The 21,476-nt window shown below is 40.5% G+C and overlaps 1 protein-coding gene across 3 annotated transcripts in view; it reads left to right on the forward strand.

Moving 5' to 3' along the window:
* zfhx3 (zinc finger homeobox 3) overlaps window positions 1–21,476 on the forward strand; it is a 361,217-nt gene that overhangs the window by 316,122 nt on the left and 23,619 nt on the right. For all 3 annotated transcript variants that reach the window (XM_034190392.1, XM_034190386.1, XM_034190399.1), the window contains 2 exons: window positions 16,157–16,293; window positions 16,738–16,938. In XM_034190392.1, the coding sequence (XP_034046283.1) occupies window positions 16,157–16,293; window positions 16,738–16,938 (338 nt within the window). The remainder of the gene's footprint in view (window positions 1–16,156; window positions 16,294–16,737; window positions 16,939–21,476) is intronic.

The raw sequence follows: 21,476 nt of genomic DNA on the forward strand, positions 1-21,476 counted from the left end.
AGCAGGCTCTCAGGGATGCCTCCCTCAGGGATGACTGAGCTTCTCACCTTATGGGCATCCTCCTGAGGAAACTCATTTCGGCTGCTTGTCCCTGCAATCGAGTGACCATAGGTGAGAGTAGGAACGAAGATTGACCAGTAGATCCAGAACTTTGCCTTTTGGCTCAGCTCCTTTTCATTACGATAGAGTGAATGCAATACAGTCCCAGCTGTGCCAATTCTCCAACCAATCTCACACTCCATAAAGTACCTAGAGGTACTTGAACACCTTCAGTTGGAGTAAGACCTCATTCCCCAACCAAAGTAAGCAATCCATCGGTTTCCTGCTGAGAACCATGGCCTCAGATTTAGAGGTACTGATCCTCATCCCAGCTGCTTCACACTTGGCTGCGAACCGATCCAGTGAGTGTTGAAGGTCACAGGCTGATGAAGCCAACGGGACCACATCATCTGCAAAAAGCAGTGATGGGACTCTGAGCCCACCAAACTGAACACCCTCCTTGCCCCAACTACACCTTGATATCCTGTCCATGAATGTCACAAACAAGATCATCGACAAGGCATAGCCCTGGCAGAGGCCAACCCCCGCCGGAAACGAGTCCGACTTACTGCTGAGCACATGAACAAAGCTCTTGCTTTGTGAGTACAGAGATTGGATGGTCCTGAGAAGGGACCCCACCCTCACTCCATACTCCCGCAGCACCTCCCACAGTATCTCCCGGGGTACCCGATCATACGCCTTCTCCAAGTCCACAAAACACATGTAGACTGGATGGGCATACTCCCAGGCACCCTCCACGATCCTTGTGAGAGTGATTGCTTCCCACCTGGGCCTTTCTGGTTGGTGTGTGCATATTCTCCCCGTGTTTGTGTGGGTTCCCTCCAGGTGCTCCGGGTTCCTCCCTGTTCCAAAGACATGCAGGTTAGGTGAACTGGAAACTTTAAATTAACCACAGGTGAGCATGTGAATGAGTATACTTGGCCCTGCAACAGACTAGTGTTCCATCTAGGGTGTACTCCGCCTCTTGCTCTATGACTGCTGGGATAGGCTCCAGAATCAAAATAACATCTAATGAACTCCTAGATTAAGAGTCAGTAATTTTCAGATATTTTGACCTTAAAAATAAAAAAAAAGAAGTTGAAATCTATTTTAAAACGGCACAGTCAGTGCCTACGGCTCAGGTGATGGAGCAGGTTGCACACAAACTAACAGTTGGCTGGATCAATACCTGCCTGCTTCTTTGAGCCTCACTCTAACATCCTGAAATTTTGAGGATGTTATGCTCATTTAAGTTGATTTAACTCAAATAATAAACTGGATTTTATAACAACAGTGAGTCAATAAAATTAAATGAAAGTATATTGTGTACTTGTATTTTATGTTCATTCATTTTCTATACCCACTTATTCTAATTAAGGGTCAAGGGGAGGCTGCAGTCTATTCCGATGGCCAGTGGGCATGAGGCAAGGTACACCCTGGACAGGCCTGCACAGCCATATGTAGACACACACCTGACCTGCATACCTTTGGAAGTGGGAGGAAGCTGGAGCAAACCCACACAAACATGCAAACTCCATACAGATCCCATCACCTGCAACAGTGCTAACCACTAAGCCACCATATATTTTACAGAGTAAAATATTACCATTACTTAAGTATTCTGTCACCACAAACATTTTGAATATTTTCAACTTGTGTTGTTTTACAGAGCGTTATTGGAGGAATTTTGTTGTTAATGATGTATGATTAACGGTTCTTGAGATATACCACAGTGTTCACAGAAGCACTCATGCATACACAAGGGAACACACAGAAGGTCAGTATATTGTGCACTGTGTGCATTATATTTTAAAAGTCAAATCTATGGCTGTTGGTACACAGGCCATGCCATATAAGATGAAATGGAGTGTTAGTGCCATGCATGTCTGTGCAGAAGTGTGAAGAAATAAAACCTATATTTACTGTTAGCATAGCATTAAAATGAAATGTTTTATAGCACAGGGCAGCTGCATTATCTCCATATTCATGACTAACATGCTGTAAGAACACGCTGAGCCAGAAGGCGAGAATCTTGTTTTAACACTCAGTTTATGCTTGTATCACCACCTGTGGTCATGAACTTTGGCTATTTGACCTGAACAACAAGGTCACGAATACAAGCAGCAGAAATGGAGTTCCTCTGTCGTGTATCTGGAGTTACACTCTGGGACAGGGTGAGAGAGGCTTGGATTTTTGGAGGGACTTGGAGTAGAGCTGCTGCTTCTTTGCATCAACAGGACTCAGCTGAGGTGGTTTGGGCATCTGGTGTGGACGACCCCTGGTTGCCTATCTAGGGAGATCTTCCAGGCACATCCAACTGGGAGGAGGTCCCCAGGAAGACCCAGGACATGCTGGAGGGATTATATTTCCCAGATAGATTTAGACTGTCTCTCTGTCCCCCCAGTAAGTTAGAGGACTTGACTGAGGATAGGGATGTGTGGGATGTGCTGCTTGTTGTGTTCCCATCGTGACCTTGATAAGCACCAAAAAACAAATGAGTGAATGCTGTAAGAACTGAGGCAAAGATTTGTTCCAGTGTGAGGGAGATCAAAGATGGGGGCAATGGGAAGGTGAACGATTTAATGGCGTTGGTGTCCAGACATGACTTTTGTGTCAGTCTGATTTGATCTGCAGAATGCATCTATTCTGGTTATAGTTAGTGATGATGGAATTCCCCTCTAGAAAGCAGGAATTTTTTCTCATCTTCCTCATTCATTTGATCTCTATTTACTGCTATTTATCTGTGTATTGGACACTATCAGTACCACTTCCCAAGGACAGAGTAGATTAATGGCAGCTGTGACTGCACGCCTGGAACATTTCAATGGCAAATGACCTGTTGTGGTTAATTCAGGCTGTGCCGTGTCAGTCACTCTGTCCAGCAGCCATCTTTTTTCCCCTTGAAAGTACAACAAGGCTGTGATTGCTTGAGAGAGCGGAGCGGCGTGCTGACAGCTCCTTTGCTGCCTGAATAATCCAGCCCAGCTCTGGGAGGTAAGACAAGGTGCCAAAGTCCAATTCACTTACGGGACTCGACAGCACAAAAGCCTCTGGTTTACGGAAAAGGGCCATGAATTAATAATCACCTAATTGACTCTTAGTTTTTTCCTCTGCTCTCCGCTCTGCCTTTTTGTGCTTTCAAACAAAAGCCCACCGCCTGTAACTGTCACAAGAGGTTTGGTGTGGATGAAGGTTGTGCGTGTGATGATCAGGCAGATGAGGGTAACGGACAAACTCCTGACAGGCGTTAAGGTCAGTGAAGGAGAACCCCGCAGTGGGCTGCATGTTAATGGAAAAGAAATGTACTTTGGGATTACTCCATATGCACCAAAAAAGTTTGGCTGTACTCAGGGCCCAATGACAAATATGTAACATTGACTAAATTACATATTAAAGTGGTGTATGTGACAATTACATTTACATTTTGCCGTTAGTTCAGGAAAACTTTGCCACAGACAAGTCAGACAAGTCAGAATGTAAAATTCAAGTTCACATCTACTGTGTGTGTGTGTTGCGCACACACACACACATGTTGCACACGTTTTGTTGAATTCAAATATCAGCCTCCATCTCGATAATGTTCTACTTGTGGATTCTGATCATTTGCTCTGATGTGTTTGACTCAAAAGTGCACAACACAGTTCTGATACACAGCCAAAGTCCCATAACTCTCCTGTGCACAGTGGAAAAAGATAAATCGCTCAATTTCTTTCCAGCTTTACAATATTTTTTATTTTTTCCATCAGTCTTGACAAATAAAAATTGGATACAGTTGCTGGATGTTGGTCATGGCGCCGTTGTTGTTGTTGGGGTGCAGGGTTTGTAAGAGAAAGGGATTGATTTGGCCGTGACGAGGATAGACTGTGTCTGAGTAAATGTTCCCAGTCACATCTGTTTTTTTTTCTCACACACACACACACACACACACACACACACACACACACACACACACACACACACACACACACACACACACACACACACACACACACACACACACGCACTCACACATTTAAGAGACAGCTGGTTCCAGACCTTCAGAGTAGCTCTCCAGTACCACAGCATAAACAGCCACTTGTTTCTCCTCTCGGATGCTAATTGAGTAATTGAGGGGGAATATACTTGTCAGTTATGTTTATCCTCTTAATCGTGATTCTGAGAGGATAATGAATCCAACTGCATTCTATGTATGCACATTTATGACTGCAGCACATCATCCGGTTTGAACTGTTATTTACTTCATGTGGTATTTTAGATTATATAACGTCTAAATCAGTGGTGTCCAAACTATTCCAGAAAGTGCTGAGAGGGTGCAGCTTTTCCTCGCAGCCTCTGACTCCAGCAGGTGATTTCACTGATGAACTCATCCCACCTGCTCAAAGTGATGTGTGTATTACCTGCTGGAATCACTGGCTGCAAGAAAAACCTGCACCCTCTCGGCCCTTTTTGGAATAGTTTGGACACCACTGGTCTAAATAGAACCTTATCATTTGATTGGTGGTTTGTATGTCATGTGATATGGATTATTTGTCCCATTTGCCATTGTGTTCCATTTACCGTACAATTTTGGTTTCATATGTTTTGCACAGCACCACCACCATGCGCGCTCACACTACTGACGATAGCGCTTAGCTTAAAAACAAACGTGGTGGGGTTTGTTTTATTAACGGTGCTCATTCTTGTAACACACACACACAAAACAAAAACAAAAAAAACTGAGTAAGCTGTAAGCCATCTGTAGGCATTTGCAGTATTCCTGAGATGTCTCAACCTGAAATACTGTAATGTCGGAAGTAATGTCGGAATGAGAGCTCTGCAAATTTTTTTCATGATTTTTCGCTGGCCTGAGGAAAGCAGATGGCAGTCTGTACAGGAAGAAGTCAATACACGGCATCAGGTATAGACTACATCATCAGGATTATTAGGTGTTATATAAAACAAATAATGAATGTTTTTTTCATTCATACATTGGAAAGAATATTTCATGAGTCGAAAGATGGAATCTTCCATTCAACAAGGCGGAGCTGTTTGATTAATGCATATTTTTGTGTACTAGACGTTGGTTTTCATGGGTTAGTAACTGTTACATCATCAGGGGACCAGATGTCACCAATCTACCTGCTAATTAGTGCTAATTTGGTGCTAATGGTGCTAACATATGAATGAAATAATACCAAAATTTTACTCAACTGAAATACCGGAGCACTGATTTCTTTGATGGGTCAGTGGTGCAGTTAACAGCAAGGCATACTATATTATCTCACATATTTGTAATAAAATGGTCAAAAAGGACAAACATTTGACCCAACCAGGTTGGATCCACAGCAGCCCTAGCAGCCTCTGATAGCTGGGCTCCGAGTCCCGAACACAGGTGTCACTCAAAGTGACCACGCCTCTTATTATTCATAAATGTATGGTTTAAAATAGCTTAAACTGATGAGCTATAATATTTTTTAATTCACCTGCCATAAAGTTGGTATGAAGGAGGAAATTAACTATACTACAGACTGAAACCCTTTTCAGAACTAAGCTATAAACATGTTTATTTCTGCTCTAAAGATGAAGATTTTAACATGTGGGTGTTTTTTTATCACCAGAGATTGCTGTTTAAATTTTACAGTTGTGCTCATGCCACCTCTCTGAGAAAAATTACAAAACACATTGCAGTAAAATCCAGCTGCTCATATTGGCTTCTATTTATTTAGCTTAGTTTAAAGGGTCATGTTGGGCAAAATCAGGTTTGATTTCCCAGTTACACTTCATAAACATGGTTCAGGTTTCATGTTAAACATCTTCAAAGTCCCACTTCTCTCTATTTGTATAAGACTGACTCCATTTAGATGTCTGTAACACATTTTCTGTTAGTCAGGTGACCTTTTCAAATTACTGTTACTCAGTGGAAAAAAAAAACAACACCTAACAACTACTTGTTATTCTTGAATCCTAGATTTGTAACAAGACCAGATTGCTAATAAAATTGAATGTGTAGATGTAGTGGTACATAACTTTGACATTACTAAAGTACCACTGCAGTAGTAAATCAAAACAAATTTTCCATTTATCTGAATAAATGTCACATTTGTAATTAACATCTGACTTTATTTAATCAATCAATCAATTCAATCAATTTTTTTTTTATATAGCGCCAAATCACAACAAACAGTTGCCCCAAGGCGCTTTATATTGTAAGGCAAGGCCATACAATAATGATGTAAAACCCCAACGGTCAAAACGACCCCCTGTGAGCAAGCACTTGGCTACAGTGGGAAGGAAAAACTCCCTTTTAACAGGAAGAAACCTCCAGCAGAACCAGGCTCAGGGAGGGGCAGTCTTCTGCTGGGACTGGTTGGGGCTGAGGGAGAGAACCAGGAAAAAGACATGCTGTGGAGGGGAGCAGAGATCGATCACTAATGATTAAATGCAGAGTGGTGCATACAGAGCAAAAAGAGAAAGAAACAGTGCATCATGGGAACCCCCCAGCAGTCTACGTCTATAGCAGCATAACTAAGGGATGGTTCAGGGTCACCTGATCCAGCCCTAACTATAAGCTTTAGCAAAAAGGAAAGTTTTAAGCCTAATCTTAAAAGTAGAGAGGGTGTCGGTCTCCCTGATCTGAATTGGGAGCTGGTTCCACAGGAGAGGAGCCTGAAAGCTGAAGGCTCTGCCTCCCATTCTACTCTTACAAACCCTAGGAACTACAAGTAAGCCTGCAGTCTGAGAGCGAAGCGCTCTATTGGGGTGATATGGTACTACGAGGTCCCTAAGATAAGATGGGACCTGATTATTCAAAACCTTATAAGTAAGAAGAAGAATTTTAAATTCTATTCTAGAATTAACAGGAAGCCAATGAAGAGAGGCCAATATGGGTGAGATATGCTCTCTCCTTCTAGTCCCCGTCAGCACTCTAGCTGCAGCATTTTGAATTAACTGAAGGCTTTTTAGGGAACTTTTAGGACAACCTGATAATAATGAATTACAATAGTCCAGCCTAGAGGAAATAAATGCATGAATTAGTTTTTCAGCATCACTCTGAGACAAGACCTTTCTGATTTTAGAGATATTGCGTAAATGCAAAAAAGCAGTCCTACATATTTGTTTAATATGCGCTTTGAATGACATATCCTGATCAAAAATGACTCCAAGATTTCTCACAGTATTACTAGAGGTCAGGGTAATGCCATCCAGAGTAAGGATCTGGTTAGACACCATGTTTCTAAGATTTGTGGGGCCAAGAACAATAACTTCAGTTTTATCTGAGTTTAAAAGCAGGAAATTAGAGGTCATCCATGTCTTTATGTCTGTAAGACAATCCTGCAGTTTAGCTAATTGGTGTGTGTCCTCTGGCTTCATGGATAGATAAAGCTGGGTATCATCTGCGTAACAATGAAAATTTAAGCAATACCGTCTAATAATACTGCCTAAGGGAAGCATATATAAAGTGAATAAAATTGGTCCTAGCACAGAACCTTGTGGAACTCCATAATTAACTTTAGTCTGTGAAGAAGATTCCCCATTTACATGAACAAATTGTAATCTATTAGACAAATATGATTCAAACCACTGCAGCGCAGTGCCTTTAATACCTATGGCATGCTCTAATCTCTGTAATAAAATTTTATGGTCAACAGTATCAAAAGCAGCACTGAGGTCTAACAGAACAAGCACAGAGATGAGTCCACTGTCCGAGGCCATAAGAAGATCATTTGTAACCTTCACTAATGCTGTTTCTGTACTATGATGAATTCTAAAACCTGACTGAAACTCTTCAAATAGACCATTCCTCTGCAGATGATCAGTTAGCTGTTTTACAACTACCCTTTCAAGAATTTTTGAGAGAAAAGGAAGGTTGGAGATTGGCCTATAATTAGCTAAGATAGCTGGGTCAAGTGATGGCTTTTTAAGTAATGGTTTAATTACTGCCACCTTAAAAGCCTGTGGTACATAGCCAACTAACAAAGATAGATTGATCATATTTAAGATCGAAGCATTAAATAATGGTAGGGCTTCCTTGAGCAGCCTGGTAGGAATGGGGTCTAATAAACATGTTGATGGTTTGGATGAAGTAACTAATGAAAATAACTCAGACAGAACAATCGGAGAGAAAGAGTCTAACCAAATACCGGCATCACTGAAAGCAGCCAAAGATAACGATACGTCTTTGGGATGGTTATGAGTAATTTTTTCTCTAATAGTTAAAATTTTGTTAGCAAAGAAAGTCATGAACTCATTACTAGTTAAAGATAATGGAATACTCAGCTCAATAGAGCTCTGACTCTTTGTCAGCCTGGCTACAGTGCTGAAAAGAAACCTGGGGTTGTTCTTATTTTCTTCAATTAGTGATGAGTAGAAAGATGTCCTAGCTTTACGGAGGGCTTTTTATAGAGCAACAGACTCTTTTTCCAGGCTAAGTGAAGATCTTCTAAATTAGTGAGACGCCATTTCCTCTCCAACTTACGGGTTATCTGCTTTAAGCTACGAGTTTGAGAGTTATACCATGGAGTCAGACACTTCTGATTTAAAGCTCTCTTTTTCAGAGGAGCTACAGCATCCAAAGTTGTCTTCAATGAGGATGTAAAACTATTGACGAGATACTCTATCTCCCTTACAGAGTTTAGGTAGCTACTCTGCACTGTGTTGTTATATGGCATTAGAGAACATAAAGAAGGAATCATATCCTTAAACCTAGTTACAGCGCTTTCTGAAAGACTTCTAGTGTAATGAAACTTATTCCCTACTGCTGGGTAGTCCATCAGAGTAAATGTAAATGTTATTAAAAAATGATCAGACAGAAGGGAGTTTTCAGGGAATACTGTTAAGTCTTCTATTTCCATACCATAAGTCAGAACAAGATCTAAGATATGATTAAAGTGGTGGGTGGACTCATTTACTTTTTGAGCAAAGCCAATAGAGTCTAATAATAGATTAAATGCAGTGTTGAGGCTGTCATTCTCAGCATCTGTGTGGATGTTAAAATCGCCCACTATAATTATCTTATCTGAGCTAAGCACTAAGTCAGACAAAAGGTCTGAAAATTCACAGAGAAACTCACAGTAACGACCAGGTGGACGATAGATAATAACAAATAAAACTGGTTTTTGGGACTTCCAATTTGGATGGACAAGACTAAGAGACAAGCTTTCAAATGAATTAAAGCTCTGTCTGGGTTTTTGATTAATTAATAAGCTGGAATGGAAGATTGCTGCTAATCCTCCGCCCCGGCCCGTGCTACGAGCATTCTGACAGTTAGTGTGACTCGGGGGTGTTGACTCATTTAAACTAACATATTCATCCTGCTGTAACCAGGTTTCTGTTAGGCAGAATAAATCAATATGTTGATCAATTATTATATCATTTACCAACAGGGACTTAGAAGAGAGAGACCTAATGTTTAATAGACCACATTTAACTGTTTTAGTCTGTGGTGCAGTAGAAGGTGCTATATTATTTTTTCTTTTTGAATTTTTATGCTTAAATAGATTTTTGCTGGTTATTGGTAGTCTGGGAGCAGGCACCGTCTCTACGGGGATGGGGTAATGAGGGGATGGCAGGGGGAGAGAAGCTGCAGAGAGGTGTGTAAGACTGTCATTTGATTGGTGCTTTGTATGTCACGTGACATGGATTATTCGTCCCATTTGTGCTGCATTGCATTTAGAGTGCAGTTTGGTTGCATTTAGTGTGCAAATTTGGTTCCATACATTTGGTGCCATTGCATTCTGCGCGCACACACACACACACACACACACACACACACACACACACACACACACACACACACACACACACACACACACACACACACACACACACACACACACTTGCACGTACATGCATGTGTGCATGCTCCCACAGCACACAGAACAAATCTGCTGCGCTGTAAGCCATCTGGAGGCATTAAGAGCCATTAGGAAGAAGTTAAAATGAAAAGCTACACTAATTTCTGCCATGATTTTTTTTCGCTGCACTGCAGAAGTACAGGTTTTTTTGTTTTGTTTTGTTTATTTTTTGCAAATAACAAAGTTGGTGCATGGCATCATGGACAACATCATCAGAATTATTTTTGGACTCATATTTAAAGTATGTGTTAGATTGTTGATGTGAGGCCATGAGGACACTGATGCCACCAACATTTGGATGGCTGCTGAGTCCATATTTGAGTCATATTTTTCATCCTTTGTAGTGTCTGGAGGCTCTGCAGATTCATTTACAGTCCTGAATTCTTGAATATTTTGGACTCTCCCCAGGATTTCATCCTCCTGTTTACTCTACAGCCGATCGCAAAGACTCTGTATCTCCTGTTTCAGAGCCTCCTTGCTGTTGTTTAGCTCCTCAACTTGTTGGTCTTGATAAACCAGTTGCAGTTTTTGTTTGCCAATTAGTTCTTTATTTAATTGTTAGCGTTGATCTCAAATTCATCCAGTTCATTCCCCTGGTGAGGCAGGGACTTCTTCAGTGTTGTTCTTCTCCCTCAGAGATCCACGTTGTTCCTGATTCTTGTCCATAAGATCAGATTTGTCTCTCTCAAATTCTTCTCCCTTGTTGTTCAGCTTTTGAATCTCTTTGTCCTTCTCCCTCAGACATTCACATTGTTCCCTAATATTCTTTGTAAGACTAGATTTGTGCCTGTCCAACTCTTCTGCCTCCTTCTTCAACATTTTCATCTTTTTATGATTTTCATTTGTAGAAGATATATTTTGGACACACTCTGCAAAGAGCTTATCAACTTTTTCTTCCCAGAGTGTCTCAAAAGTCCTCAAAAGCCTTCACTGTCCTCCTCAGGGTTTTAATATCTTCCTTATGTTTTTTAATTTGAAATTGATGGTCAGATATCTCAGCCTCGAGGTATCTCTTGTTTCATGTCACTGATAACGTCCTCCAAATGATGGACCCTGACCATGTCCTGAGATGGTCTGAAGGATTCCTGGTGGCTGCAGTTCTGATTCTTCAGAGGTCCTCCTTGAAACACTGCATAGTGACACACTGTTTCAACACCTGATGTGTCCATATTGTCTGATTCCTCCATCAAAACGCTGTTGACACTCTTGGAGGCAAAATGGCTTCAATCATCAGCAGTAGGAAATGATCTCTGTGTGCACATAAACATCATAAAGCTGAAGAAAATGTGTATATATTAGTATCGTTACATAAGTCCGGGAATTGATATATGAACCTTTACAATCACTCAATATGTCTCGGACTTCATTTGTATCAGTCATGAAGAAATACAAACTGTATGGTACTGTGTGGTAGACTATGCAGTTCTCAAAAATGGGTCATAAAGAATTTTATGTTGTTGTTTGTCTTGTTCAAGAACTTGGTACCTTTGCAGTATTTCAAAGTGTCCTTTTTTGACCAAAGTGTTGTCTTTGGTGGAGTGATGGAACTCTGCAATGAATGTTTGAGCTGTGAAGGATACACTTGTTGAATCCTTTATTTGGGGGGAAAGCATGCTGCATATGTCAGCCACATTCCAAAGGAGCCTTTGAAATGGGATGACTGAGTCCTGCCACATAGAAGAATGCAGCCCCTGGAAAAAAAAGTTGTAAATTCAAAATTGTTAATGTGGCATTTTTGTTAAACCCTTTGAAATAAAGCTGGCTGTTTACACTTTATTCATGTCATTTCAACTGCATTGGTGATGTGCTGATGCAAATTTACAAAAATGGCATCGTTTGAACAATCGTGTCTGATTGCAGCTTGTTGAAAAGTTGCTCCAGTTTAATTCATCATCCACTGTGTACTAGTCATGATTTGCATCTTCATGTTGAGTCACATAACACTGTCTGACGAAGGGCCAGTTGCCCGAAACGTTACATTTATCTTTTGTTAAATAAAATTTTTTTGTATCGGAGCGCTGTGGCTATGCAGATCATTTGGTTTCTCTCTTTGAGTCACATAACACAAACATGAACAACAAAAAACTATTTCAGTTAAATTGCGTTGAAGTGCATTTGGTTTCAGTGCAGAAGGTTCCTGGTTCAAACCCCACCACAGCTACATTTCTCCATGTAATGTGGAGTTGTGTCAGGAAGGGCATCCGGCGTAATCAACATGCAGATCCACCTCGGACCTGCTGTGGCGACCCAGAGTGGAAAAACAAAGGAGCAGCCGAAGGGGCTTACTTTAGTTTTGAAGATGTGAAATGATCAGCTGAATTAACAGCCCAGTGGTAAAAATTTTCTTGATATTGCCAGATTTCAGTATTTGAAGTGTACCACTGTTATACCAAACATGGTTACACTGCCACTGGCGCATTGGACTATTGGTGATCAGCCATATACAAAACACTAACCATGTTCACAGTTATTACTCAGATGCATCATGGTGATGTAACTATATATATATATATATATATATATATATATATATATATATATATATATATATATATATATATATATATATATATAGTGGTATTGTTGATATCTGAAAAGTTGGATATTTCTCTTGATGCTGTTTAGCTGTCGTCATAACTACATTCTTTTGTAAAATTACACATGAGTTTAGGAGAAGCTGGACCAAAGTGTAGTTGAGGAAGAGCACATGGTGAGGACAGTGCCATGCCCAAGAGGTTAATGTCAGGGAATGGGAGGTTCCTTTTGTTTAACATTCCCTTTGTTTATTGGTGGATGTGTTTAATAGGATTGAGTGTGACTGGACCCTAATAGGGTCTCCCTAGCTGATCCTAGTGTCCCTGGGAGATCGAGCAGGCTGCTCTGTCCAAAGTCAGGTCCCCCACTGGGTAATCAGCTCAGCAGCCCTCGCCTTGATTGGAGCTGACACTTTAATGTCTGGAGCAGAAGAATGGTCAGCCCTGCTTAACTTGACCCCCCACCACACAACCCATTACCTACCAATGCCCTCTGTTCTCAATTTGCCATTTTAGGACTGTACAAATCAGGCCAAATTTAACTCTTTATCAGCTTGTTAGGCGTGGGCAGGACACCTCTTTAAATTTCACAGTGAATTCTTTGCTCTGGTGACAAAGCGTAGTGCAGCTGTTGCTCCTTCACACGCACTCCTTCCTGTGTGCCACCTCTTAGTTCTGTTGTACTCTCAGTTTTCTCCAATTGAAAAGGAACAACTGTGTAAATGTAACTGCTGAGAAATACATACTTAAACAATTATCTGTAGAGTGCTGAAGATGTTTACTGCCACTGAGAAGGTCATAAGATCACTGGCTTTTGTTTGTCTATTAAGCCCCATTCTCATTTTCACAGATATGCATTCTGGACCTTCACAGTTTGAAATCTTACCAGTATTTGAATAACTTTAGAAAATCCAGGATGGTTTTTGTCTTAAACCTGGATTTTCTGACAGTGTGCTATGGCCTTGCTTTCCTACATATTCTTATTCCCAACTTGTCACATACATATTTACACTTATTCAGTGCCCTTTTCCATCACTATGTGATGTATTAGGTAGCCTCTTCCCATCATTTACTGACCTGGGGAAAAATGCTTTTTTCCCCCTTCAACAGCATCATTTTTCCCTGACAACGTGCAGAACCATCTGCTTGAATTCCTTGTCATCAGGGAACATTCATCTATGTTTGGATGAGGCTTAGTGTTTCCCTCACATCTCTAAATGATGCAAAGGGGCTACCAATCCCATCACATATTGACATTCGGTCAAGCAAATGGCTTTGTGTCAAATGTGATGAGTTGAAACAGAATAAGTTGTGCTTTCAAGATGTTCAATAATTCCATTTATCCAGGAAGAACTTTATCGTACTGCGGCAATCCCTTGCATTTCCACACAGCAAATAGCATTGTTGTACATGCCTTAACATTTGCAGGAGGTTTTGCCAAAGTGGCAATTGTGGAAAGATTATACTATAAGATATGTTATTATACAAATAATGAATGTTTATGAGTTCAATGGTAGGAATATTTCATGAGGTGAAAGACGGAATGTTCCATTGAACGAGGCAAAGCAGAGTTGGATGGAACATTTCAGCTTTCACTCAATTAAATATTCGTTCCATTGAAAGAATGAAAAAACATTCATTATTTGTTTCATATAACAGTTAAAATAGATCCTTGTCATTTGATATTTTATTCATTCATAAACAACAGAAGACTCTTACATTTTGGTGTTCCACTGGTTCTTAACAGTCCAACAAAAACTTTAAATTGGAGTCCAAAATTGTGACAGTGTAGTCCCTGACTTTGTGTACTTCCAAAAGAAAAAAAAGACGACTTTGTGTAGGTCCTCAGTCCAGCGAAAAATCATGTCAGAAATTTGTCCAGCTTTTCATCCTAACAGCTCTTCATGCCTCCAGACAGCTTATGGCGTAGTGGATTTTTTGTGTGTGTTACAAGAATTAGCAGAGTCTGTTACCTCCTTCAAATTGTCGTCCGCCAGCAAAACAAACTCCACAGTGTTTAGCTAAACACCGCCCCCAGGAGTGTGAGCATGCGCGGTGGTCAGAGCATGCAATAGCATATTTCATATAGCACCAAAATTGCATGCTAAAAAAGAACTATTGCACGGTCAATGAAACACAACGGCAAATGGTATGAATAATCCATGTCACGTGACATACAACCTACCAATTAAATGACAAGGATCCATTCAGATGTTATAATCTTATACTATAAGTATGAGATTAAGATTATACTACAGGTGTGCTTCAGTTGTTTTTGCACACATCAGATGGAAAAAGTCTGTCATATTACATCATCAGACCACGTGATAGATCACATTTGTGGCTAACTGTGATCTTCATATGGCGCTATGTCCTGGTTATAGATTGTGACCTTCCTTCCTGGATGCATATCTGTGTGAATGACAACAGGGAGTGAATATCTCAAAAGACATGACTGAGTACAACAAAACTGGTGGTGAGGTTGGCCTGAGATAAGAAAGAGTTGGCAAGATTTTTATGCAGCTTCAGATCTGCCGTATGTCAGCAATTTTTTTTTGTTTATTTATTGTTGTTTGTGCAATAAAATAACATTGTACTTCATATATACTTGTGGGGGATTCAGATCAGACTGTTCATAGCACAGTACTGATGGCTATTGAAAAATCGATAATGATACATTGACAAAGACAGAATTAAAACACTTTTTTAAAATTAAAATAGCATGTTTTAATAACATAATAGGTAATAATGTAATAATAACTGTTGCAGACCACTTGGAGAGACTTACACCATATTACAAAAATGCCAGTTAAGCACTTTCACAGACAATTTATCTGTATTAATGAGATAATAAAATAAAATTAAGCAGTGACTATACTGAGCCAAGTTTTTAATCTTTCTTGTCTTCATCTAATCACAATCTGTGATTTTTAAAATCTGGGTCAGTGGGGCCCTGGGACATATTTTCCACCTGTCCCTGCTATACCGAAAATCAGAGGTGATGTGTTGATCAGCCAATCCAGGATTAGCTGAACACCACTGAAGTAGCTAATCACACAGTAAATTTTGCTGAGTAAAATTTACTCTGCCAGGATAACATTTGGTCCCAGTCTAAATACACTCGGTGAAATAATCTCTATCGTCTTGTCAAATCAAGTGTTTCTACTCTAATAAGAGATACTTTTACACTGTCATAGAGTTGATTTATCACTGTGATAGAGTATATTTAACTATATTTGGACTGGGACCAAATGTTATCCTGGCAGAGTAAATTTTACTCTGCAGAATTTACTGTGCAGGTGCTGGTAGTGCAGGGAGAGACTGAAAACAACCTGAGAAGCAGTAGTTTTGTCAGATTTTGAAATGTAACATACCTGAGCCTCAACCACTGGTGAGAAACACTCCAACATTAAAAACAGTATTTTCTTTGGTAACAAAGACACGGCGCCGTGGCAGTCCTATATCGTGAGAGTGTGCACATCAGTACGCGTTAGCTGCACATCCCTCTGTAGCAGTATGAGAAGAGAAATAAATGTGCAGTACTTTTTATGACATGACACAAGTTAGCCAACAGCATTTTCTCTGCCAAATTGCCATTAAATGCAGTTATATCACCTTTAAGGAAGACATTGCAAAGCGCTTTATCCACGGTCTTATTGATTGACCTGTTCCCAGGCTGCCAAGTGCTCACTGTGTCCTGACATTTGTGCTCTGCTCTCTTTATCATTCTCTGTTTATGTGGATATTCAGCAGTGCCCAGCCACGTGGAGAGGACCCAGTCCGACTCCCCAAACCCCTCCAAAAGGCCGTCCTCACGCTCGGAGACGTCAGAGAGCCCGCTTTGCACAAAGCGTCCCAGGACGACTGAAAAGAACTCTGCGGAGCAGGTGGGAGCACGAAATGAAAATTGAACTTTGATGCTTTCAGATGTTTCGCAAACTGTTTGAATTCTTACTAAAAGTTCCTCATTTACTTGAACCCTCATAATAAGCTTTGAACTTACACATTAATTAAAAGAAGAAAAGCACTTCTAATAATTTTTCGCTATCCAAATTTCACTTTTTATATTAAAAAACTAGCCTTCTTAAAATGGTATTAGCCTTTCCGCTGCAGTTGCGCTGCTAATTGTGTATAAGGTGGAAAATCGATATAGTATTTGACAGATGAGAGCACTTTGAAGTGGGTGCCAAGAACCAGTGGTGCTCAGTATTACACACTTGTCTGTGATCGGCCTGTTTGAAGGAAAGGGGCCCTCACTCTCCCCCTCCTCTCACCATCTGCCTTCCACTCATCTCACCCTGTGTGGATCTCTCTCCGCTTTCTCCTCCCAGATGTACCAGTGCCCCTACTGCAAATTCACCAACACAGATCTGAATCGTCTCAGAATGCACGTGATGACGCAGCACTCTGTCCAGCCGATGTTGCGCTGCCCGTTGTGCCAGGACATGCTCAACAACAAGATCCACCTGCAGTTCCACCTCACGCACCTCCACAGCGTGGCGCCTGACTGTGTCGATAAGCTTATCGCCACAGTAAGTCACGTCATTTGTATGTATTGTGTTTGTGTGTGCATGCGATTAAGTGGTTTGAAAAGTTGGAGAAATTGCAGTAAATGCATTTTCACAGCAGTGCTTTTGTATGTTTACCAACTTGTTAAGGTAACATATTTTTACCTTTATTACATTTTCTGAAAAATAGTGGGGGTATATAGGAATTATTCTGTACGTCCCTCTGTCCATGAATGCTGTAATTGCACCTCCTCCTAAACTGATTGGTGGATTTCAGTGAAATTTCGCACAGTGCCTTAAGGAAATAAGTCTGGTTTGATGTCTTAAAAGGAAAGAAAATTTGACTTTTGTGTGTAATTAATATATCATAATTTATAATACTGTCTTCATAAGTTCAGCACCTCCTAAACTGCTCATTGAATTTGAATTAATCTCCACAAAATGGGCTCACACCACATGCATGAAAGAAAGTAATTCTGCTCTGATGTCTTGAAAAGAGATAGTTGGACCTATGTGTTTAAGTTATGCATCACACTGTAGCATATCATCTTTGTAAATGCAGCTCCTCCTTAAACTGCTCTATGGGTTTGAATGGACTTTCACACAATGGTAACACACCATGTCAATATGTGAAAGAAGGAATGTAATTACACTCTGTGTTCAAGGTGAGATAATTGGACTTTTGTTGTAAAGTATTTCTTTAGCACTTTTCTGTCTCATGCAGATGATCAAAGTGCTTTACAATAATGCCTCACATTCATGCCCACACACACACACACACACACACACACACACACACACACACACACACACACACACACACACACACACATACACACACAATAATGTCACAGAATAAAGACCTTGCTCACAGCCAACTTAGTGATTTTCCTGTCTGACTGGGAATTGAACCCTGGATCCTCTGGTCATGAGCCTGCTGCTCTCATCTCACACATCTAGTATAGCAGAGTGGGGCGTACCTCAAGTTTTGTTGGAGCTCCATATACTACTTGAGCTGTACACATGTACAGTTGTGCTCAAACATTTACATACCCTGGCAGAATTTTTGAGACAGTTCTCAAAAACTGAGTGACTGTAAGAAGGAGAAGAATGTGGAAAGCCATCAAGACACCCAGACAACCCAGTTTCAGTTTTCAATTTATTTTCATTTATATAGCACCAAATCACAACAAAGTTGCCTCAAGGCACTTCACACAAGTAAGGTTTAACCTTACCAACCCCTAGAGCAAGGACACAGGTGACAGAGGTAAGGAAAAACTCAAACCAGAAACTAGAACATTGCAGTAGTCCAATCTAGAAGAGACAAACGCATGAATAATGGTCTCAGCATCAGCCATAGACAGGATGGGACGAATCTTCGCTATATTTCGTAGGTGGAAGAAAGCAGTCCTCATAATATCTCTAATGTAGAGGTCAAAGGACAACGTAGGGTCAAAAATTACCCCAAGGTTCCACACTTTGTCAGTATGATGTATGACACACGACCCTAGGCTAAGAGTTAGCTGGTCAAATTGATGCCGATGTCTCACTAGAGTGAGAACCATCATTTCAGTCTTACCAGAGTTTAAAGTACGAAGTTGCTAGACATAGAGCTTTTCACTGATGCAAGGCAATCTAATCTTCTAAGAATTTTCTGTGGATGAGATTACCAGCAGTTATCGGCATGTATAACTGAGTATCATCAGTGAATGAAAGGTAATCCCAAAATATGTGCCTCAGGGGTGTTATATGAAGGGAGAAAAGCAGGGGGCCTAAGGCAAACCTCTGTGGAACCCCAAATTTCATGTCACTAAGGTTAGAGGTAGTGTTATTGTATAAAACACAGTGAGAACGACTGGTAAGGTATGACCTCAACCATGTAAGGGCACTCCCAATAATTCTAAAATTATTTTCCAGCCTATCGAGTAGAATATGATGATCCACGGTATCAAATGCAGCACTAAGATCTAACAGCACCAGAACTGTAGTGGTGTCCGAATCCATTGCAAGCAGAAGCTCATTCACCACTTTACTGAGAGCTGTCTCTGTGGAATGATATTTTCTAAAAGCAGACTGTAGTGGCTCAAAAATATTATTCTCAGTAAGATAGTCCATGAGCTACTGTGAAACCACCTTCTCCAGAATTTTAGAGCAAAATGATAGATTTGATATCGGCCTATAGTTTTTCAACTAGGGTCAAGATTAGATTTCTTAAGTAATGGTTTAATCACTGCAGATTTGAAACATTTAGGAACAGATCCAGAAGTTAATGAGAGATTAATAATTTCCAGCACAGTTGGCCCAAGAATGGAACACAGGTCCTTAAACAGTTTTGTTGGTATAGGATCAAATAAGCATGTTGTGCTTTTTGTAGACGTTACGAGTTTTGTCAGCATGCCCAGTGAAATACTATCAAGTTCTGTTACTCTAGGTAATACCTCAGTAATGGCACCCACCTCAATAGCAAGGTGTAGTGGCTGGGTTAAGGCATGCTGGGATATGTTCAACCTAATGTCGTCTAACCCAGAATAAGTTATAGGCTTCTGTGGCTGTGATTGGACAATTTCTCCAATCACAACTGTCTACTCCATGCAGATTTACCACAAAATGCCATGCTGTTTGTATTTCTTCGTAACTGATGTAAATAAAGTCCAGGACATATTCAGTGGCAGTTTTACCATCAGAGATCCTCGTCCAAAACTACCACAATAGACTCCAAGTTGTCATTGATGTTAAAGGGGGCAACACACGGTATTAAGAACAGGGGTATGTAAACCTTTGATCAGGGTCATCTGGATAGTTTCTGTTGTCATTATGATTTAAAAAGAGTAAACACAGTTTTTTAACAATAAATGGCTTCACCCAACCACAAACCATGAGTGAAAAAAAGTTTTGCATTATCAATCAATCAATCAATTTTTTTATATATAGCGCCAAATCACAACAAACAGTTGCCCCAAGGCGCTTTATATTGTAAGGCAAGGCCATACAATAATTATGTAAAACCCCAACGGTCAAAACGACCCCCTGTGAGCAAGCACTTGGCTACAGTGGGAAGGAAAAACTCCCTTTTAACAGGAAGAAACCTCCAGCAGAACCAGGCTCAGGGAGGGGCAGTCTTCTGCTGGGACTGGTTGGGGCTGAGGGAGAGAACCAGGAAAAAGACATGCTGTGGAGGGGAGCAGAGATCGATCACTAATGATTAAATGCAGAGTGGTGCATACAGAGCAAAAAGAGAAAAACAGTGCATCATGGGAACCCCCCAGCAGTCTACGTCTATAGCAGCATAACTAAGGGATGGTTCAGGGTCACCTGATCCAGCTCTAACTATAAGCTTTAGCAAAAAGGAAAGTTTTAAGCCTAATCTTAAAAGTAGAGAGGGTGTCTGTCTCCCTGATCTGAATTGGGAGCTGGTTCCACAGGAGATGAGCCTGAAAGCTGAAGGCTCTGCCTCCCATTCTACTCTTACAAACCCTAGGAACTACAAGTAAGCCTGCAGTCTGAGAGTGAAGCGCTCTATTGGGGTGATATGGTACTACGAGGTCCCTAAGATAAGATGGGACCTGATTATTCAAAACCTTATAAGTAAGAAGAAGAATTTTAAATTCTATTCTAGAATTAACAGGAAGCCAATGAAGAGAGGCCAATATGGGTGAGATATGCTCTCTCCTTCTAGTCCCCGTCAGTACTCTAGCTGCAGCATTTTGAATTAACTGAAGGCTTTTTAGGGAACTTTTAGGACAACCTGATAATAATGAATTACAATAGTCCAGCCTAGAGGAAATAAATGCATGAATTAGTTTTTCAGCATCACTCTGAGACAAGACCTTTCTGATTTTAGAGATATTGCGTAAATGCAAAAAAGCAGTCCTACATATTTGTTTAATATGCACTTTGAATGACATATCCTGATCAAAAATGACTCCAAGATTTCTCACAGTATTACTAGAGGTCAGGGTAATGCCATCCAGAGTAAGGATCTGGTTAGACACCATGTTTCTAAGATTTGTGGGGCCAAGTACAATAACTTCAGTTTTATCTGAGTTTAAAAGCAGGAAATTAGAGGTCATCCATGTCTTTATGTCTGTAAGACAATCCTGCAGTTTAGCTAATTGGTGTGTGTCCTCTGGCTTCATGGATAGATAAAGCTGGGTATCATCTGCGTAACAATGAAAATTTAAGCAATACCGTCTAATAATACTGCCTAAGGGAAGCATGTATAAAGTGAATAAAATTGGTCCTAGCACAGAACCTTGTGGAACTCCATAATTAACTTTAGTCTGTGAAGAAGATTCCCCATTTACATGAACAAATTGTAATCTATTAGACAAATATGATTCAAACCACCGCAGCGCAGTGCCTTTATTACCTATGGCATGCTCTAATCTCTGTAATAAAATTTTATGGTCAACAGTATCAAAAGCAGCACTGAGGTCTAACAGAACAAGCACAGAGATGAGTCCACTGTCCGAGGCCATAAGAAGATCATTTGTAACCTTCACTAATGCTGTTTCTGTACTATGATGAATTCTAAAACCTGACTGAAACTCTTCAAATAGACC

This window comes from Thalassophryne amazonica, chromosome 2, assembly GCF_902500255.1.
Source record: "Thalassophryne amazonica chromosome 2, fThaAma1.1, whole genome shotgun sequence".
Lineage (NCBI taxonomy): Eukaryota > Metazoa > Chordata > Actinopteri > Batrachoidiformes > Batrachoididae > Thalassophryne > Thalassophryne amazonica.